This window comes from Corapipo altera, unplaced genomic scaffold (genome assembly GCF_003945725.1).
Source record: "Corapipo altera isolate COAL_440 unplaced genomic scaffold, ASM394572v1 61411, whole genome shotgun sequence".
In the NCBI taxonomy this organism is placed as follows: domain Eukaryota; kingdom Metazoa; phylum Chordata; class Aves; order Passeriformes; family Pipridae; genus Corapipo; species Corapipo altera.
In genome coordinates, this window is record NW_020884875.1 from 6166708 (window position 1) to 6188265 (window position 21558).

General features: G+C 40.5%; 1 protein-coding gene and 1 long non-coding RNA gene across 6 annotated transcripts in view; one reads left to right on the plus strand and one right to left on the minus strand.

Moving 5' to 3' along the window:
• Positions 1-15294, plus strand: LOC113943246. Of its 3 annotated transcripts, none has more exons than XR_003526256.1 (5): positions 1-722; positions 8437-8543; positions 12313-12454; positions 13699-13761; positions 14642-15294. It is a non-coding gene; the product is annotated as an uncharacterized LOC113943246 (long non-coding RNA). The 3 variants fall into 3 exon arrangements; XR_003526257.1 differs by lacking the exon at positions 1-722 and adding an exon at positions 729-841; XR_003526258.1 differs by lacking the exon at positions 1-722 and adding an exon at positions 851-1038.
• MIER3 (MIER family member 3) overlaps positions 7844-21558 on the minus strand; it is a 20707-nt gene continuing 6992 nt past the window's right edge. For 2 of the 3 annotated variants that reach the window (XM_027634768.1, XM_027634769.1), the window contains exons 5-12: positions 20522-20607; positions 20266-20338; positions 17977-18128; positions 17449-17530; positions 14172-14266; positions 12178-12305; positions 11842-11987; positions 7844-11757 (exon numbers count right to left, since the gene is read on the minus strand). In XM_027634768.1, the coding sequence (XP_027490569.1) occupies positions 11300-11757; positions 11842-11987; positions 12178-12305; positions 14172-14266; positions 17449-17530; positions 17977-18128; positions 20266-20338; positions 20522-20607 (1220 nt within the window). In that variant the 3' untranslated portion in view covers positions 7844-11299. The remainder of the gene's footprint in view (positions 11758-11841; positions 11988-12177; positions 12306-14171; positions 14267-17448; positions 17531-17976; positions 18129-20265; positions 20339-20521; positions 20608-21558) is intronic. The other variant, XM_027634771.1, reaches the window with a different exon arrangement.

Here is a 21558-nt window from a genome sequence, read left to right on the forward strand (position 1 = left end):
AGGACACAAAGACATCTGGGCCACCATTCCAGGTAGGTCTGGCTACTATGTTTCATCTGACTACTCTCAAATCCCCCACTAGTGGTTATGGTTTAACCTCTGGATGGAGGAGAAACCTGCCACGGTGGGGAGGACTAGTCTTGGCATGCCAGGAAACGCATTGTTTTGCAGGCTGAGAGAGATGCCGTCATGTCAGGCCACAGGTTACTTCAGCTGTCTCATTATACGCTTGTTAATATACACTTTTAAGTGCCCAAGTTAAACATATACTCCTGACAATTTTGAAACTTAGGTTTACAATTTGTTTATTGAGAAAGATTTGCTTTCCTGCTCTTGCTGTCTCCTGGATGTGAATGTTGCTTGTTAGTGCAGGACCACAATACTGAAGTGCAATGCTCTTCTGTCACTAACAGGGTGCCTGGGAATGGCATCTTCCTGCTGAGGTACTAAAACCTGACAGCCTGCTTCAGGGACTGCTCATACACAGGGAAAGCACCACCTGGCCTGCAACTGGCAGCAGCACTTGATTTCTAAAGCCAAAGCATGACAGGAGGAGGAGCTGCACTCAGGTGGTACTGCTGAGCAAGAAGCAGCACAATGTGGTGACTGAGTGGGAACAAGGAAAATGGAACAGTAGAAGTAATGGTTACACATACCTCACAGTGTAAGGAGTTGCAGTTCCTAGGCGACTTCTGTGGCACTCTGGAAGGAGAACAGGAAAGGTGTGAGTTTGTGTAAATGCTGCTGCTGCTCATTCATCCCTCTTCTCTTGCTCTTAAAGCCACCATTTCTTCCTGGCTCATCAGACCCTACCATGAGCTGATCTGACCTGATAAACATGGTAACGACACCACCACAAACCCCACCCAGGCTTTCTTGCTTGCTTTGTTTTCTTCTATTGCAGTGAGTGAAATAGCTCATAGAAGGGCTAGAGTGAGCAAGACAGCAGGAGGCCCATAGGTGGTGGCAGAGTTGCTGATTTGACTCACTGGATCTTATGAAGCTATGCTTTCAGACACTTCTATTTTGCACATAAAGGTGATGCTGTACTTGCCCAACATCTCATTGCCTGCCAGGCTGCTCTGCTCCCTGGCTGTGTGTTCCTTCCCTGTACTAGTTCTGGAGCTCATCTCACCAGGTCAGTAACAGAAAACCGAGTCAGTAACTGCAGCAAAAGGCAGTGATGATGTTCTGCCATGTTAAAGAACTGTGTCAGATCTTTGGCATAGCAGGCAGCTGTGTGCCAGCCAAGGCACAAGAGTGGTTGGGGATAGGCAGCTGTGCTGCAGGGGGCCCACAACCTCTGCATGGCAAAGCAGCAGGAAAGCATGCTCCTGCTGGGGCATCCTGGCCTCCTCCTGTACCAGAGGGCCAAGTCTTACTGGGAACTCTAAATTACTTTTACTTACAGAGAGGGAAGAGAAATCCAAGAACTAATACAAAGTATTTTATCAATCTGATTGCCTGTAACCCTTGCTGCCTTGCAAGCTGTGGACAAAACAAATCAGCAAGGCAGCAGTGGCAACTGAGGTAAGTCTGGAGGTGAGGGTTAGATTGAGCTATAGAGTGGGGTTCCTGAGCTCTGGAAAACCAGAGCAGCAGCACTGAACCCCGTTCAGACCCAGAAGCACTCGGAAGCCAATTGGACACATTGCTGGGAGCAATGTAGGAGGTTTAAATGGCCCTAAGGAGCACAAGCCACTGGCAATGATAGCAGAGTATGATAGGGAAGGCAGGGAGGGCAGGACATGGCAGGGTGAACAGAGTATGGCAGTGAGGGCAGGGCACAGTACTTTGCACGGCTGTTCACACAGGAAGGGCTCCTCTTTGACCACCTGGGAGGAGCTAGTAGAGGCAGACAAACAGACTCAGTATGTGATGGAAAAGAGCTCAAAAAGATCCTTCCAGCCTCAGTCTTATCAGTGTTTAAGCTTTTTCAGTTATGGTGTTGACATGCCACAAAGCTCAGTCCCTCAGAGCTGTGGGAGTCACTGAACCAGCTATGTCAGAGGCCTCCAGTCAGACCTTCTGATGGCAGATGCAGCTCTGCAGGTCACAGGTTGCCAGGAGCACCTGCTGCCTCTTTGTGAGGCTGTGACAGAGCAACAGTTTTTTTGCAGGTGTGCCATGGTTGAAGAGCTGTGTCACCAGGGGAAGGAGCTACAGGAAGAAGTGAACAGGTTACTTGGTATTTGAGTGAACGTGCAAGAGACTGACCTATTATTTTCAGAGACACTACAGTCTCAAGACTCTCAGGAAATCCAAATCTCCATTGTAGTGGAGAAGCAGGTGGACTCAGAACCCTGAAACGTAATTAGTCAAGGATCTGTTGAAGATGAAGGCTGGAAGGAGGTCACTGCACATACCAGGAGGAAGGTTCTTCCTCCTGGAAACTGAATAAGTAGGACTGGCACCTTCTACAACAGGTATGAGGCTCTAGAAGGCCACACAACTGATGAGGTGAACAAAGGTCCCTCTGGCATAGAGGAGCTTCCTAAGGCAACACCAAACTGTACCCTGCATCACAACCTCCTCTGTCAAGAGAAAAAGAAGGGTAGTTGTAACAGGAGACTCCCTTCAAAGGGGAACAGAGAGCCTGATATGCAGACCAGACCCCATCCACAGGGAAGTCTGCTGTCTCCCAGGGGCTCAGATAAGGGACATTACTGGAAAACTCTCCAGTCTAGTAAGGCCCTCTGATTACTGTCCACTATTGGTTGTTCAAACCAGCAGTGACAAAATAACAAAGAGAAATCAGAGGCCCTGGGGTGATTGGCAAAGGGATCAGGAGCACAGGTAGTGATTTCCTCAATCCTTCTGGTAACAAGGAATAATATTGATAAGAACAGGCAGATCCCTCAGGTCAATGAGTGGCTCCGAGGTTGGTATAATTGGAAAAATGTTGTGGTTTTTTGACCATGGGGTAATCTGCTTAATGCCTGGTCTGCTCATGCCTGCTGGAATGCACCTTTCTCAGAGGGGAAAAAGAGTTCTAGCACAGGAGCTGTCAGGGCTCGTTGACAGCTTTAGAGTCGCTTGGAAGGGGGAAAGGGACAAAACCAGGCTGGGCAGTGATGAGCGATGTGATGGTGTGCCAAAATTTGAGAAAACCAGCATTTCAGAGGATCCCTCAGTCTGCCTCAAGAGGTGTTGGCTACAGTGTACCACACCTGAAATGTTTCTACACCAATGCACGCTGCAAGAGGAACAAACAAGAGGAGCTCAAAGCTTTGGCCCGGTCCAGAGGTTTGACATCATTGGCACAAGTGAAACCTGGTGGGATGAATCCTGTGACTGGAGTGCCCTGTTGGATGGTTACAGGCTCTTCGGGAGGGATAGACAGAGCAGAAGAGGTGGAGGGGTGTATGTAATGTAGTGGAAGGGTTAGAATGTATGGAGCTCACAGTCGGCAGTGGCACAGTTGAGAGCCTCTGGGCAAGACTCAAGGGGCAAACAAATAATGAAGATGTTGTTGTGGGAGTCTGCTATAGACCTTCCAGCCAGAACAATGATACTGACCAATTATTCATTGAGGAACTAAGGGGCACTTCCAAGTCAACTGCTCTCGTCCTTATAGGGGACTTCAGCTTACCAGAAATGAACTGGGAGCATCACACAGCTGGTACAACTGAGGCCAGAAGATTCCTAGAAAACTTGTATGACAACTTTATGGAATAGGTCCTAGGGGAGCCACCTCAGAAAGTTGCCATCCTGGATCTGCTGCTTGTCAACAGAGTGGATATTGTGAGCAAAGTGGAGATTGGTGGCCGTCATGGCCACAGCGACCACCAAGTGATCAAGTCTAATATCTCTATTGAGAGCAGAAAAAGTGCCAGCAAAACCTGAACTCTGGACATGAGCAGAGCAGACTTTGGGCTGCTCAGGGAATTAGTAAGTAAGGTCCCCTGGGAAAATGTTTTTGCAGGTACTGGGATCCATCAATGCTGGTCGCTTTTCAAACATCACCTCCTAAGGGCACAGGAGCAGGCAATTCCCAAATACTGGAAGTTAAGCAGATGAGGCAGAAGGCTGGCTTGGATAAGCTGGGATCTTCTCTCAGAAATAAGGCAAAAAAGGAAGGTATATGCCCAGTGGAAACAAGGTCAGGGGACATGGAAAGAATTCAGAGACGCTGCTTGTCACTGTAGGGAGAAAATTCATGTGTCCAAAGCTCAACTGGAGCTGAAGCTGGCCAGAAATGGGGAGGACAATAAACAGAGTTTTTTCAAATACATTAATGGCAATTGGCAGCATAGAAATATCATCAGCCTGTTACAGGCTGAGGATGGTCACCTCACAAATAGGGACAGAGAAAAGGCAGAGGTGTTTAATGCAGTCTTTGCCTCTGTCTTCAACATGGATGATGGACCAAGGGGGTCTCAGTGCCCTGAGCTGGAGGACCATGACTGTGAGAATGATCAACTCCCAGTCAACCCCAAAATTGTGTGGGATCTACTGCTCCAGCTGGATCCCTACAGGTCTATGGGGCCTGATGGGAATCATCCCAGAATCCTTTCTCAGTGATTTTTGTGTGATCATAGGAATCCAGAGAGGTCCCAGATGACTGGAAGCTGGTGAATGTTGTCTCAGTTTTCAAGAAGGACAAGAAGGAGCACTCCAGAAACTACAGGCCTGTCAGTCTCAGTTCAATGCTTGGCAAAATTATGGTGAAGATTATTCTGGGAAGTATTGAAAAACACCTGAAAGACAACAGAGTCTTTGGTCACAGCCAGCACAGCTTCATGAGGGGAAAGTCCTGCTTATCCAACCTGATTTCCTTCTATGACAAGGTAATCCACCCAGCTGATCAAGGGAAACCAGTTGGTATAATCTTTTTGGATTTCAGTAAAGCTGCCTCTCACGTATCCTTCTGGACAAAATGTCCAGCACAGCTGGATAAACACATCATGCAGCAGGTGAGCAACTGGCTCATGGGTCGAGCACAGAGGGTAATAGTGAATGGGGCGACATCAAACTGGTGACCTGTCACTAGTGGGTTTCCACAGGGCTCCATCTTGGGCCTTTTGCTGTTCAACATCTTCACAAATGACTTGGACACAGGACTGGAAGGAATACTAAGTTTGCCAACACCACTAAATTGGGGGGAGCTGTTGACTCCCTGGAAGGCAGGGAGACCCTGCAGAGAGACCTCGACAAGTTAGAGAGATGGGTAATCACCAACCAGATGAAGCTTAACATGAGAAAGTGCCAGATTCTGCACCTGGGACAGGGCAGTCCTGGAATAGAGAGAATGACTGTGGAAAGGGACCTGGGCTCCTGGTCAATGGCAAATTGATTATGACTCAGCAGTGCCCTGGCAGCTAGGAGGGCCGTGTCCTGGGGGGCATCAGGCAAAGCATTGCCAGCTGGTTGAGGGAGAGGATTTGCTATGACTCACTCCAAAAGGGGAGAGTAACCCAGGTTCTTATTAATAAATTTCTTGAGGTGGATTAGGGTGAAACAACACTGAATAATTGGTGTTTGTAAACATATATAAGTAGGGTTTATTTTAGAACAGTTTTGTTTCAGAGGTAAACAGTTATGTTGCCGTTTTGGGTGTTATCACATATAGTAATACAGCAATATTAAAGAAAAATAACACTTCAGGAAATGAACAAGGAAAGGAAGAGAAAGAAAGGATAAAAGTGGAAAGATACATATAGTCACTGCCCACCGGATCCAGCAATGAAACTTAAGAGTTGCAGTTTCCTTGCCTGTTGATTAAAGTGGTGGTCAAAGTCCTGTCAAAGTGATGGTCTTGATCTATTGGGGCTGGGGGAAGTTCCCCGCAAAACTCAAAGATTTCATGAGTTGTTATTATTAAACACTTCAAGCTCAGGTGGGAATGCCTTGTACCTCCACTGGGGCAGGGAGTTTTACAATGGATCCTGTCATGTCATGAGTTGATGCTCCTGCTCCCCAGAGGGGTTTTCACAGCAGAGTCATGTAAGGAAGGATACTGGCATGATAAGAGGGATTATCACACCTTGCAGGATTTGCCTCTTCCCTTACCTGGAAACCCAGTTTGTAACTTCAGGTATGCAAACTCTCCTGCATCTGGGATAGTTGGACAATGGCACCCACGTATCTGATCTGAAGGTCCTTTCACAGTAGGCATATTCAGGGAGGGGTGGGCTTTGCTGGGTGAGCAGCTGTTTCTTTTCAGTTTGCTACAGTGGGCAAAAGTCTTTTGGTGATCTTACAAAGTTTAAGCCATTAACTATTTCAGTCTCTGACAGGATTGTCCTGCTCTGCTCTGCACTGGGGCAGTCTCACCTTGAATATTGTGTGCAGTTTTAGGCGCAACATAAGAAAGCTACTGGAGAGTGTCCAGAAGAGGGCAATGAAGATGGTGAGGAGCCTCGAAGGGAAGTTGTATGAGGGCACTTGGTCTATTCAGCCTGGAGGAGACTGAGGGGAGACTTCATTGCAGTCTACAACTTCCTCGTGAGGGGAAGAGGAGGGGCAAGTACTGATGTCTTAATTCTTGTGAACCAGCGACAGAAACCAAGACAACAGCATGAAGCTGAGTCAAGGGAGGTTGAGGTTGGATATTAGGAAAAGGTTCTTCCCCCAGAGGGTGGTTGAGCGCTGGAACAGGCTCCCCAGGGAAGTGGTCACAGCACCAAGCCTGACAGAGGTCAAGAAGCATTTGGACAATGCTCTCAGGCACATGGTCTGACCCTTGGGGATGCTCCTGTGCAGTGCCAGGAGTTGGACTCGATGATCCTGATGGGTCCCTTCCAACTCAGTATATTCAACGATTCTATGACTTAGGCACCAAACAGCCAAGCACAAGGACTTCAGGGGCTGCTTATCTTTTTAGTGACAGAAGGTAATGTGTCCTGAGTCTACCTAAATGGAAATGTAAAGTTATGCAACTACCAAGTTGAAGGGAGAGTTTTACATTGAATATACAGATACTAAACTACCACCATTTTTAAGACTCCAGCATTGCAAGGCAAACAATTAGTTGCATCAAAACAAGAAAGAACTTGATGGGGTCAGTCATTATCATTTCTCCTAACAACATCGATCTTTATGCTAAACAATAAACAAAGGAAGGTGCAACTTGTAACTGAAGTGTTTTGGATAGGTATTTTGTTTTGCACAGGTATTTTGTTTTGCATACTGTGTTGACCATCATTACAAAGACACCTACCTTATATGTCTTCATCAGAGGCAGAAAAAGCTCATTACTTGGCAAATTACAACTTTTGCTGTTTAGAATTGTATCAGCTTGCACTCCTGTATAATTGAAAAATAACAATATCTTTACCTGAGGCTTTATTGTGCCAACCACTGTAAAAACAAGCATTCTGGGGCCTAGCAAAGCACAGCACTTAGCATCTGGCCTTTGACAGAACTGATATGTAAGATCTTTCAAGGAATATGGTGCTTTTCAGGGTCCAAAATTAATGCTTTTTTTCTTGAGGGAAAGGAAAATCATGCCAGAAAGCATTTCAAATAGTTTAAATTTAGCGTTAAGGCCTAAGCCAAGTAAAATTTTTGTATTCACACCTGTAATCTAGCTTGACATGGATTTAAGAACTCGGGTGAGTTTTCTGCTCCCAGAGAACAGCAATGTGATACGCTGAAGCCACAATAAAGTCCCATCTTTTATTTGCTATACTTAAGTCATGTTTTAAAAATTTGAGAGAAACCATTACTTTACTATTTTACCTGCATCACTGTGTGCCGCATTTTTCACTCTTCTCTATGCAGTGCTAGGAAGAGTGGTGGCCTGAGATTCAGCAGTACCCAGAGTTGTTAAAGTATGTTCAGAGTAACTGCAAAATATCTGGAAATGAAGTAGCAAATATAGTGCAGATGCATGAAAAGCTTTACAAGTAAAGAAAGGTTTCCAGACATTTATTTCTGGAACTGTACACCAGGTATTAAAGTACAACAAATACAAAATAATGCTCAAAAAATCAGTGTTTATGTACAAATATTAAAACCAATGCAATAACAGCGACTTCCTCTTGAACATCTGATACTAAAACATGTTCCGATTGTCACTTGATTTGTTGTTATGCACAGGGTACTTACTTTGAACGGAGAATAACTGGAATCTCTGTTTTATTAGGAAGACTATATCCATTCCTACTTTATTTTACAATTGATAGTATCTTCCTCCTTCTTTCAGTGAAAAATAAGAATAAAAAAAATAGTAACCTTGTCATTATCTTACAAATTACTGTATTTCGTTTCCCTGTAGACAATGTGCTTGTAATGCTGGGCAAATAGTGTCCCTGTTGGTCAGTTTTTCCATTCATTTACATTCAAACTCGAAATACTCGCTAGAGACTTTGGTTAAATTAAGTAGTGTCACTGTGTTCTACTTGAACTTAAGGTTTCCTACATTTTTGACTCTCAGTTTCAATTGCAAAATTCATTGACCTAATTGTATACAATTTCATATTCCTCAAACAGTATTGTACATCCTTCAAGTAAATTCAGCAGTTTGACCATGACAAGAGGAAGACTAAACACTTCAGAAACTAGCATGAAAAGATGATGTGTGACCAACTGAAGTAAAGGTATTGCTATAATCACAGCACCAGTTACACGTCTAAATGAATGTGCTACCCTCTTCAGATTCCCTGTACATAAAAAGGATACATTTAGCAACACTGCAATTGCCCATTATGGATTTTTTGGTTTGTTTGTATGAAGAAAACATGTGGCAAAGGACAAAGAATTCATCACGGTTTGTTATAAGAATTGTGCTTCACCATCCAAGAACCAAGGCATTCTAATTTCTTCATATGGTTGCAATTCAGTTATCTCCATGCTGACTTTCAAAATGCAATTCTTTTAATAAACAGTAACAAGTTCTCCATTTAAAATGTTTAAACTGAGAGAAAAAAAAAAGTAAGTCCAGCTTTTAAAAGAAAAGTTCAATAAATAGGTATTTTACATGGATAAAGTCATAGTGGTACAAATTTATGAATGTCACATCAAGCATGCACAAAAATGTTACTATACACAGAAGTAGTCAGAAAATATTGAAAGAGATATCTAAAAAGATATGAAGAATTTACATATTTACGAAATCTTGCAAATTATTGCCTCATTTTAACAAGGAATTAAAAGTAAACGATACCAGCTAGCTAGCCAACAGGCTAAGTAAGATCAGCATTTATATTAGACTACCTGGAATTCACTTTTCTCTCATATCATTTTCTGAATTTTGGTCAAAGTCTTTATTAAATAACTAAAGTGTCCTTTCAACTTGCTGACAACCCAAACCTTAGACAAGTCTCTGCCTACATTAAGAGCCCAGCAATGCATAGATAAACTGAATATATTACTGCATCAGCTAATGAGAATGGGCATGTTCATTTAAGTGCAACTGGTATAAGCATTCAGTCATCTTTGTATAATGATTTTTTGCAGACCAGCCACTCACTGTAAACCCATAGATAAACTTCAATGTATAATAATGGAGGACTTATGGCCAGTATTTTACAAAATTACTTAAAATGGGTTGATTCATAAACAAAAGAAACAAGGTACAAAGCTCAGCACAAAACACAGCAGTAAGAAGCTGAGAACTTGGCTAACAATGTCCAGAGTACAACACAGGGCCAAGGCTACCCGTTATTCACTGTGTACTTAATTAAGTTACATATTTCAGATGTTTAAGAACTGATTAAAAAATTATATCTACTTTTGTCCACTGTGCTAAGTTAACTTGTTTTTAATATGGTAAATGTGCTATTGCATAAACACTTCAAAGCAATCCTCATTGCAATGCTGTAAAGAAAATTCCATATGCTGCATCTGAAAGTCGGGATGGCAATGCAGTTCACAGTACGCATAATAAATACCCTCTTCCCTTTAAAATATTAAAGTCACTAGTTTCTAATTACTCAGCATAACCTTGAAGCAACTATTACAAAAATCAACAATGCAAACAATCACTTGAATAATGAAAACAAATTAGTGGCAATTAAATCCATAATACAAAACAGTGCAAAGAAAAAGTATGGAGGAAAAAAGGCAATCCTACTGAAGTAAGGTTCAGGCTCCCATTAAACACCCTGCAAGCTGTATGCTACATCAACCTGTCACAAGCCAATACTACGATTGGTTTGACTCTCCTACAGGAATTGCAACAAACATTTGCTAGACAAACTTCCTGGGTGGCTAAATTGGTTCAAAACAAAAAGGTTCAAACCAAAAAAATTTACTGAAGTTAAATAGTTGCTTTTATGGGAGACATTTTTACTCATCCTTTCCTATTTGACCAAGGAAGTGAAGTGCCACTTTAAAGCCAATGATTTGCCAAAACAAATAAATGCAATCCATGCTAAATAAAAACTTCCAAGCATGTACTTCAAGGTTCTACTATTCCTATGTAAACTAGACAGTCCCTAAAAACTGTAACACTTTGAACTGCAGTGCTCCAAACAATTTAAAATGTCTTCCAAATGTAGACTGTTTGTTTAGTGGTAAATCCTAAGCTGTGAAGACTGTTGCTTTACACAACATCAGTTACTTCAGAAAAGTTAAGGTATATGATTGCATTACTCTTCGAAGTCATGGACAAAACCCACTCAAATTCAATATAGCCTAAAAGTCATCTGTTTAAGCCAGTAAATTTAAAGTACACAGACATCTACAGAAGCATGATTACTCTGCGTAAGGTAGCCATGGCCTATAGTTTTGCAACAGCATCCAAATGTAGATCTTCACTTTACTCATGTTAAGTTCCTTGTGCTAGCTTCCACTAACATGAATTTGCTGTTTTGTAAACTGAAGTGCTCTAGTTTAATATCACATGAGTAAAGGTTCCATTTAAAAAACATCCTTGGATGTTTGTGCAGTTTAAAGTAAAGAAACCCATCCCTGCCTTTATAAGGGGAAAAAAAATGCTACATTGAGCAGGGATCAGGATTGGTACCTGTAAACATTGTTATTTCACTGCATTCATTACGGCAAAAGTAACTTAAGACTAAAAAGCCACTCCAATCTGTTCGGAACTTCTGTGCTGGTTTTGAAACGGTGGCCTCCGTCTACAGGCTTTAAAATAAAACTGAAGCAGAGCTTAAAGCTGCACTACAGAGTTCTTTTAGTCCCAAACTCTGTCAAACATCCTATGACATTTCCACATTTATGGACTGAAAAAAGAAATTACTCTTGATAAATCAAGATATAGTTCTATACATACAAAGACATCACTGATGTCATAAAGTTCAAACTTCCAGTGAAAGACTAGGCAAACCTGATAGCTCCCATCAAGTTTACTACTACTGCATAAAGTACCCACTGTTTGTTTAGTTTTCCACAGTCATTCTGAGTGAAGGGCAGCATGTTGGTGGAGAGTGTGGGTACTGATAAAACCATTTGTCTCATTTGCAGATAGACTGCTGAAGTCAGCCACTGAAACAGCCATTTTGGCACTGGTAATGTGGTGTGTGTGGTTCTCAAAGTCCACACCAAGGTTATTTACAGAGACATCATTCATGAAAGACTCTGGGACAGCAATTCCCATTTTCAATCTCTTCGCAGGTCTTTCTGTCTCCTCACTGCATATGTTCATTTGGTTTAGCTCTGAATGATAAAAGCCAGTCTCAAATAAATTAAAACAATCACTTTCACCATTGCTAGGCAAGTTAAGCAATTCTTCTGTTCCAACAGGCACATGATTAACTGGTGCTCGTGGTAAGCTGTCCATGGGAGGGAAAGTGTCATCCAGGCAGTTCACGTCTGAAGTGTGGCAGACTGTAGCTACACTGTTTGTCAGTGCTGGAAAATAGATGAAAACAAATGCAAATGAAACAGTTGTTTGCATAATTTTAACAAAGAGATTTTTTTTTTTTCTTGATTTACCTGTCAACTCATTGGCAGTGATAGAGTTAAGAATGCTCAGCTGCTGATCAGGAATGATTTCTGTTCGACTGTTAGATGTTAAGGCTGAAGAATGGACTGCTCCACCAAGGGATTCTGCTTCATCTACCAAACGATCCATGTAGTCCCTGAAAGAATATTGCATCCACCATGTATCATATAACCAGAAAACAAGACCTATAAACAATGATGGATTTAATTTCAGTTGCCTTGGCCACTGAGGCATTACAATGCAGTGACAGAAAGGGCAGGGGGGGGAGAAGTCTTCTACATTTATGATTTCCAACAGAAAACATATTCCAAGAACATTTTACTTACGTAACTCCAGGATGATGGTTATATCTCTTCTTTCCAAATCTTGTTTGCTGAGCAAAGTAATCATAGCGTTCTGACTTTTTCCACATGTAATAGAAAGCCACACACTCAGCCACTGTTCTGGTTCTTACCTAACAGGCAACAAGAAGAACTGACAAGATTAATGCAAAGACTTAGGTTTTGTCATCTTCCAATTCCAACTTCTGCGATATTATTAGTTTTTACTGTTCTGGAACAACCAAATTTCCTTAAGAGACTTCAAACAGATCTGCAGTTTCAAGTAAGTATTACACTTGTTTCACTCTATGTATTATTTGCCTTCTTTTTAAAACCTTATTGAAACTCTATATCTAAAGTACTTACATATATATATATATACACCCACAAAACCACTTTTAAACTGTTAGATAGATGTTCCCTTATGATGGAAAAAGCTGAGCAAATTAAGGACCTAGGAGAAGTGAAGCAGAAAAGACTCTAGGTACGTATTTCTTTTGGTAAAGTCCAGAATTGTGGAGGCTTTGACAACAGATAATCATAACAGTAAATGCTTAAACAACAAAATAAAATTGTAGTCTTGTTGAGAAGGTATAAAGGACTCAAAACTCATTTTGATTTATGTTAACTGTTTGTCTCTTTCCCCAAAATGGAGGTTGCTCTGTGAAGTCAGATTCCTGGAGAAAGAGTCATTACTTCTACCTATACCTATATACATTTTTTGATGCAGAAACATTTCACATCATCATCAACCCACAGTTCTAGTTTAAGTTTTACAACTATAATATGCACTTTTATCCAGATACAGTCTGGCAGTAAAATAAACTTGAGCTTAATCAAACTTACACAAACAACAGCGGCAAATCCAAAATGCCTTTTGTGTGTAGTGTAAACCTTGCTAGTTTAGACATAAATATACCAGGCAGGGGAGGAAATTAACAGGTGTCCATATGATAGTATGCAAAGTCCCAGTTAACAACAGTTTCCAGTGCAGTGACAGAGAAATATATCGTGAAGCTCCTCCATACACTAAATCTTGTCTAGCTGATATTTTCAGTATACCAAGGACATCACCTTATGCCAGGTCCCAGAACTTTCCCAAAACTTTCTGGCATTTTATCTACTTGTCAAAAAAAACCCCCAAAACAGTGGATTTCTTACACAAATTCCGGTCCATAGTGACAGATACATCAACACATGTACTTTTTTCCGTGTTAGAAAATAATATTTTTAATCTCTGATGCATCAATGTTTATTTGTAAGGTCCCCTTAAAATCTGAATCACCTAAATATTATTTAGGATGGGTTAAACCAGGTATTGAGCAAGACTAGCAGATTGTTGTTAAACAGCAACCACAACCCTATAAAGTTTACCTGAAATACAACAAGAACACCAGACTCCTAAAGAAAAAAATTTTCGACGTGGTATCAAAAGCATAAAGGAGATATACAGGAAATGTTGAAACATTCATATTGTCAACTGTTGCTCTTTGATTAAAAAAAAAAAAAAAAATCCCTATTACTCAGGCACAGAGGAGTCAATCAGAAGCAATCCAGATCAAGATTAGAACTCCTCTGCTGCTCAGAAAAGTGAGTACTGATGGATGACTACACTTTATGAAAACAAAAAGCTAAGCCTGATTCTGTAAACTTGCACCTGCCTGGTTAATTTAAGTAAAGGTGCATTCTCCCCTCCTACAGCCATGGTACAGAAGTACTGTATTTCTAGGAGAGGCACACATTTAAACTTAGTTGTAATGCACATGCATAAATAGAAGTAATGTCAACACATTGATTTCAGAGGTAATACATTGATTCATCGTGCAATGCCTAAGGTTTCTAGCGGCGTCTAAGGAAAAAACTAGTGCAAAAATGCCAAACTGGTTTTAATACTGTTCTTGTTTCCCTCTTCTGTACAGCTTCTGACAAACATATTGCTTTTACATATTTTCAGCATCATATAGTTTACTAATTCTTCCATTTAACTGTAAAATACCAACCTTGTTTTTCTGTATGAGATGAAAGTCTTTTCCATAAATCAGAAGTGCATGTTCAAAGCTTCTGCACTCTTCTTCTGTCCATGCTGTCATCTCTTCTAGACAATTAAAAAAGTAGCATGAGAAACCTGATTTTGCTCACTAATCTTTCACAAAGAATAAAATTTTTGTTCCTAATGGATGAATATCCAAACACATTCTAAAAAAAAGTAGCTCAGTTATTTAGATCCATGTTATTTCCTCTACTGAACGAATATGCTACCTGAAACATAACACTCTTCTTTATAAAGAATCTTCTAGAAGAGTTTGACTTCTGAAATCTTTCATCCTTGAGGGCAAATGATATTCAAAACAATCACTGCCTCGAGGGCAAATTATATGCAAAAGATGTATTATTTTTTAATAAATTTGTTGTCAAAAGAATATTTGATTGCATCAGATAGGTAACGTTCTCAGTATTTCTTCTTACATAGGACACAAAGAACAGTGGTTGTTGGAAAAAGGAGTGAAGAAAAATCCTGTTTTAAAAGATGACCCTGCCTTGAGTGAGTGAGCAGTACTTTGGTTCAGGTATCACAGACAAGAAGGCCTGACAGCTCAGCCCTGATGTGCAAAATGGATTTTTGGACAAACAACAACACAACACAAAAACTCTTCTTACTTTCCTATCTTGAATGTGACTTTGGGTATACACATAAATAAGGAGGGATTTTTCAGGCATCTTACAATCATAATGGCGACCCGAAAAGTTTCCATTCAACTAATATTTAAAACCAATGGGGGAACTTCCCCCCCACATTTCAAAACATTTCTGGAAGCAGACACTGAAACCAAGACCTTTTGGCTCCCAGATGAAGTTGATAATTACTCCACTGCACTACCATGCTCTTTCTTTCTCAGCCCCATTAATTTTTTACTCCTTACTAAGAGTCTTCAACCTCTGAAGAGAAAAAAATATCCCCATGTAAAGTCTCACTGTTGAAAAACTATCCTAGGAGCGGTGGATTTTTAATTCCCACACTGAGAATAATAGTGAGCTTCAGTAGGTAGAGGAGATCATAACATAATGGTTACTCTAAGAGGCAGGCACTGACAATATTACAGAATCACAGAATCATTAAGGTTGAAAAAGTCCTCAGAGATCGAGTACAACCCTTGACCAAACACTATCATGTCAACTGAACCGGAACACTAAGTGCCCTATATGCCCAGTCATTTCTTGAACACCTCCAAGGGATGGTGACTCCACCACCTCCCTGGGCAGTCCATTCCAATGTTTAACTACCCTTTCAGGGAAGAAATTCTTCATAATATGCAATATAAACCTCCCCTGGTGCAGCTTGAGGCCATTTCCTGTCATCCTGTCACTAGTTGTTTAGAAGAGAACCAATCCCCACCTGGCTACAACCTCCTTTCAGGTAGTTGTAGACAGTGATAAGGTTACCCCTGAGCTTACTTTTCTCCAGGCTAAATGACCCCAGCTCCATAAGCTGCCCCTCCTAGGACTTGTTCTTCAGACCCTTCCCCACTCCACTGCCCCTCTCTGGACATGCTCCAGCACCAAAATGTCCCTTTTGAAGTGAGGGGCCCAGAACTGAACTCAGGATTCAAGGTATGGCCTCACCAGTGCCAAGTACAAGGGGAGAATCACTTCCGTGGTCCTGCTGGCCACACTGTTCCTCATACAGGCCAGGATGCCATTGGCCTTCTTGGCCACCTGGGCACACTGTCTGGATCACATTCACCTGCCATCGACCAGCACCTCCAGCTCCTTTTCCTGCTTTTCAGCCACTCTGCCTCAGGCTGCAGCATTGCCGGAGTTACTGTGACCCCGGTGCTGGATCCAGCACTTGGCTTTGTTGAACCTCATACAATTGGCTTTGGCCCATCTCTCCAGCCTGTGCAGATCCCCCTGCAGAGCCTTCCTGTCCTCCAGCAGATCAACACTCTCACCCAACTTGGTTATGCCTGCAAATTGCCTCAGGGGCACACTGATGAAGATATTAAATAGAGCTGCCCGCAATACTAATCCCTGAGGAACACCACTTGGATTTAACTCCATTCACCACCACTCTCTGGGCTCAGTCATCCAGGCACTTTTTACCCAGTGAAGAATGCACCTGCCCAAGCCATGGGCTGCCAGCTTCTCCAGGGGAATGATGTGGGAGACAGTGTCAAAGGTGTTTTTCAATCCTGAAACAGGACTCTAAATTTTAGAGAGGTACTGAATTTAGGATACACTCCTGCAGCCGATGCTTTGTTTAGGCCTATACAATCTCTTCTTCTACATGAGGTGTCTGAAGCATTCTTCTAATAGTCCTTATTGTGCCTTTCAGCTTTACCTTAGTGTCCTGGTTTTGGCTGAGATAATGTTCTTCCTAGTAGCTGGTACAGTGCTGTGTTTTGGACTCTATACAAGAATAAAGTTGGTAACACACCGATGTTTTAGTTGTTGCCAAATTGTACAGTCAAGGATTTTTCAGTGTCCCATGCTCTGCCAGCGACTAGGTGCACAAGAGGCCTGGGGGATCATGGCCAGGAGAGCTGACCTGAACTGGCCAAAGAGACCATACCACAGACTAACGTGCTCAGTATATAAACTGGGGTGAGCTGGCTGGGACGGGGCAATCACTACTGGGGACAGGCTGGGCATCAGTCAGCAGGTGCTGAGCAATTGTATTGTGCATCACTCACCTTTCTGGGGGTTTATTCCTCATTTCATTACAATTATGATCGCTACTATTGTCTTCAGTGTCATTAGTATTGTCACTATACTTTTTTGATTCAACTATTAAACTGTTCTTAGCTCAACCCACAAGTTTTACTTTTTTTCCCTCTGATTCTTTTCTCCATCAGCTAAGGAAGCGGGCTGGGGGCAGGGAGGGTGGTGTGGCATGCAGAAGTAGTGAGCTACTTAGTAGAAGTACTGTGATACTTAGTAGCTGGGGTTAAAGCACATCACTTGTCTTTCACAGCACTCAACTTGTAAACACTCAAGTTTCCTTTGGAGGAGCTATCTGCTAGAACAGCGACTTATACCAGGGCTCATAATCCATTTCTATTTTATGCAACACAAGTAAATCCTCAACCTTTCTACACATTGCAAACTTCTGTAGCAGAATTTCCAACTGGCCAACCATCAGATTATACTGAATTTGTGCTAAAGTCATCATGGATAGTGATGTGCTCGTTGATCTGATTCTTACTCAAGGTTTTCCCACAAAACACTTTTTTTTTTCCAAACACACATTTCTGAAAAACCAGGTACTCTCTCTCTTACCCTGGGACAGCTTTCCATTTGAGCAGTATCTCTCAATTGCTTCTTTAACATTATGGCTACTTTTAAGAAGTTCATACAGCGCCTATAAAATGGAAAAATACTTCAGATCAAAGTTTTCCAACTTTCAACTCACACCTCCAAAACCAGCCTTCCAGAGAGCCTATCTAATGTAAGAAAAAAGAGGATTTGTTTATGAATATGATGAATATTTAAAAATAACAACCAAAAGCAAAACCATCTAAAAGTTGAGACATGGTTTAATTAAAAAAACAGTAAAATCTTATATGCAATTCTTAAAAAAGTTAAATTTGTCAACAGTATGACAATTAGAAACATCACAGATCACAACACTGCCAACAATCAAATACTTGTGATTTTTAAGTATGTGCATAAAATTCCTGATGCAATAACATCCAATTAAGGAATGAAGAAATTGAGTACTGGTGCTATTACAATACAAGGCAGAGAAAGAGAACACACAGTAATTACAAACAATGTGCCACAAATGGAACAGGATATAAAACGTACTTGTTCATTGTCTCGTGTATGCAGTCCTTCAGGAATTCTGCCAATCATTTTTTCATTTCCTGTTCTTAAGGAGGTTTCAAAAAGGTATTCTTTAACTTTACTTTCTGAGATCACATCAGGTTTCCAAAGTAAATGGTCTTCATTTTCATAAGCTGATAAAACAGAAATCCATTAGTGCCAGGTGTGACATTTTTAAGGGTGTAACATGAAAAGCTATTTCAGAAGTAAAAAGAACAGGAACACAGAAGTAACCAAATCAAGCATGATCATGCCACTTGTAAATTGCAGGTCACTACGGCTATTTAGCCATTTTCAACTAAAATTTGCCAAAAATTACTCAGCAGAATGGCAATCTAGATCTCAATGTGGCAATTTGGATTTCCATTCACTAACAACTGAGTACTCTTAAGAACTTGGTATGTTGCATATTTTACAAGTAATCAGGATGTACAGTCCAGTCCTCCTTCACAGCACACTGAATTATGTATGCACCTCCTAGGCAGCTTATCTCCAGGACAAAATACTGGACATGCACAAGAGCTGGCCTGAACCTTTGCCAGTATGTGCGTATGTTTCAACACCAGATCAAACTATTGATCAGAGGATCAATATATGTGATTACCATTGCACACAATGTTTCACATACTTTCTTGGCAACAAAAATTTCGAGTTATTCAATTCAAACACAGAAGCATAATGGCTGCCAGAGCAGAAAAGAATGAGATTTTCAAAGCTCTCCTAAAACTGCAGGAACATTAAGCCAAGGTGGGGAATAAAATTACACCTCTGAAAGTTCTTTTATAGCTCAAGAACATGGAAAGCTGTCAGACAGACATGTTGCAAGTGTAAAGTTTATAGGAGAGCACAGCTGCCTTCTAGCACAATTCTGGTAGCTTGGATTATACAGCACAAATGTAAGCCCCTGTTTGCCATCACTAGCTCCTCAGGGGGTAGAGAAAAGGCTTTCATAGAATCGTCCACCCCTACATCCAGGTCCAACCTTCCAGAACACTGCTGACATTCAGCTTCAGCTTCCTTTATCAACCAAGGCAACACAGCACTTTTTGTTCGAGTCCATGACTGATAATCTCAGAAGGAGCTCCTCGAGCTCTCTGATCTCAGAGCCATCCCTTTGCTCTTAGCCATGCCATCAGACAAGACCCTCACTGACTCTCTCTAGTACCAGCTCATTACAGAGAAAGTTGTCAGATTAACCTCTCCTCAGTCATCCTCCGATTATTGGCACTTCCTTAGTTCTTGGCTGAGGAGACATCAAAATAGTAAAGAACTACCCATATAAATCTGGTTCTTACTCCTCCATTTCTCATCACTCATCAGCATCATGCTTGAATCTTAGAAAATCAGAGGCTTCCCTAGATCTTAAGCAACACAAGAGATGTTCACTTCTTAACACTTGCAACTCCATTCATATCAAACATTCTTATTCCCTATTGCAAAGGAGTATTCTTCAAAAAAGCAGGTAGTAATGTTGAAGAGACTTGATATAATTAATTTAAATAATATCCCCATTAAAAGCTACAGTAACAGAACACAAGTAACTTACGGAATAGAAAAAATTTACAGAAAAAAACTCAAATGCTCTTTGTTTCTTCTTATTATATCACTCTAACTGCTTTTTAATTTCATAAGTGTTCCACCCATGAGCAAATTTTTTTCATTATTTGCCTTTTTAATTCCACAGCTGTATGTGCCAGGTTTTTAAAGATACAAAATAAAACTCTACTAAATAAAGTTCTTTTTGTATTCTAGCACCACTACAGTTTTTAACCTAAATCTGCAATGGAAAAACATCATATATAAAACATCACATTTTTTTAAGAGATGGTGTATCAGGACTTATATCAAGGAAAATACTTTTTTCCATGTCAATTTTGTAACTCACATGGCAGCACTTGCCAAAAAACAAGCACAGAAAAATACTGTTTGGAAGATCTTCAGTGTGAACTAAGTTACATGTTCATAGCCTTGTAGTGATTCTCTGATCAAAATATTTCCTTCTTGACCCACAGTTTGTTTCCTCCTAATTTTACCAGATACTTCAGCATTAACTCTCCAATTTTGTCTTGAGAATGTTCTCTCCAAGGTGAAGAGTGACACTTCTGAGATATAATTAATGGTTGTGTTACTTTAGTTTTCTAGTGCCTTCTTTAAAGGTCTCTGAGACTTCAGCTAAGTCACTGAATTTACCTTAAAAATTTAAATAACATTTTTCCATCAGGTGTTATGTATAAACATAAAAAAACTAGTATGATAGTCAGAAGAACTTACCCTTTTCATTATCACTGCATCTGCCAAGGTAAGCTGGAATTTCAGCCTGGTATTGTGAACCAACCATTATTTCCTTAAAATGTAATAACAAGGAAAAGTTATTAACAATATTCTGTGTATGGAAATATTAAGTGTCATTAACTTGGCATTTAACAGAGAATTCCAGAATTAAGATATTTCTGATACATACTATACATCTTAATAGATTTTTCTTAACTGTAAAGTTCTTTTTAATTTTAAAAAATATAATTATTACCTTTCTCAAATCTTCAGATGAATTACCATGGTCTGCCTCTACATCTTCACCATCAGATTCCTTATCTCCATCACATGTGGTGTTTGCTTCAGACAAAAAGAGGGGAACTTTTTTAGCGAGGAAGAATTTTCAGTTCAAACATAAAACTACAAGATATACTTTACTTTTGAAAGGAGTACCTGTTTTTAGTCAGGGAGACACTTATAATGAGTCTGTTGATCCACATTTCTATCAAAATCAAAGTACCATGAAGTCAGAACGCATTGGTACTTATATACTGCAGAACTGAAACATTTATCATCACTGCAACTGAGACAATCTACTGTATTTCCAATAGTCAAAAGGAAATGAGATCATTTTTCTTCATCTATTTTTTCAATAAAAGCTTACACCTTAGAGAAAAAACAGAAAACTTCCAGGGCTATAACACAGCCTCAGGTTAACGACAAAGAGTAAAGCTGAAGGCATGTCTTTATCACCTACTAAAACTTTTCATCAGAAGTTTTAATGGGCACTCAAAACACTCCTTTAAAAAAGTCTGCCTTAGCAGGTGTGAACATACAGGAGAGACACATGAAGTAGAATAAGTAAAAGACAACAAAACACTGCTTATTCTTCTTTAATCTTTTTCCACTCCTCAGGAAGAAATACAACAGAGCTCTCCAAGCAATTCAAATACAGTACCCCCTTAGAATAACTCATACTTTAGAATCTGGAATGTTGTGGTACTAGGTTTGAAGTAATTCTATTTTTACAACTGTATAATCCCCAACAGAACGGAATATACAGTTCTGACATGATTACAGCTATTTTGTATCCTCCAACTTCAGAAAAAACACAAACTGAAAAACTAAAATTGAATTTTAGCTTCATCACAAATAAAAAGAATCACAAACATCAGAGACAGTATCCAAGACTGCATGGACTGAGGCTCTTCTTCTGTAATCATTACTACAATCACCAGTGTTTCTTTTTGGTTTTAAAAGTGGCAAGCAAGAAGCTAACCTGAATGCATGAAATAATATGCCTGGACAGTC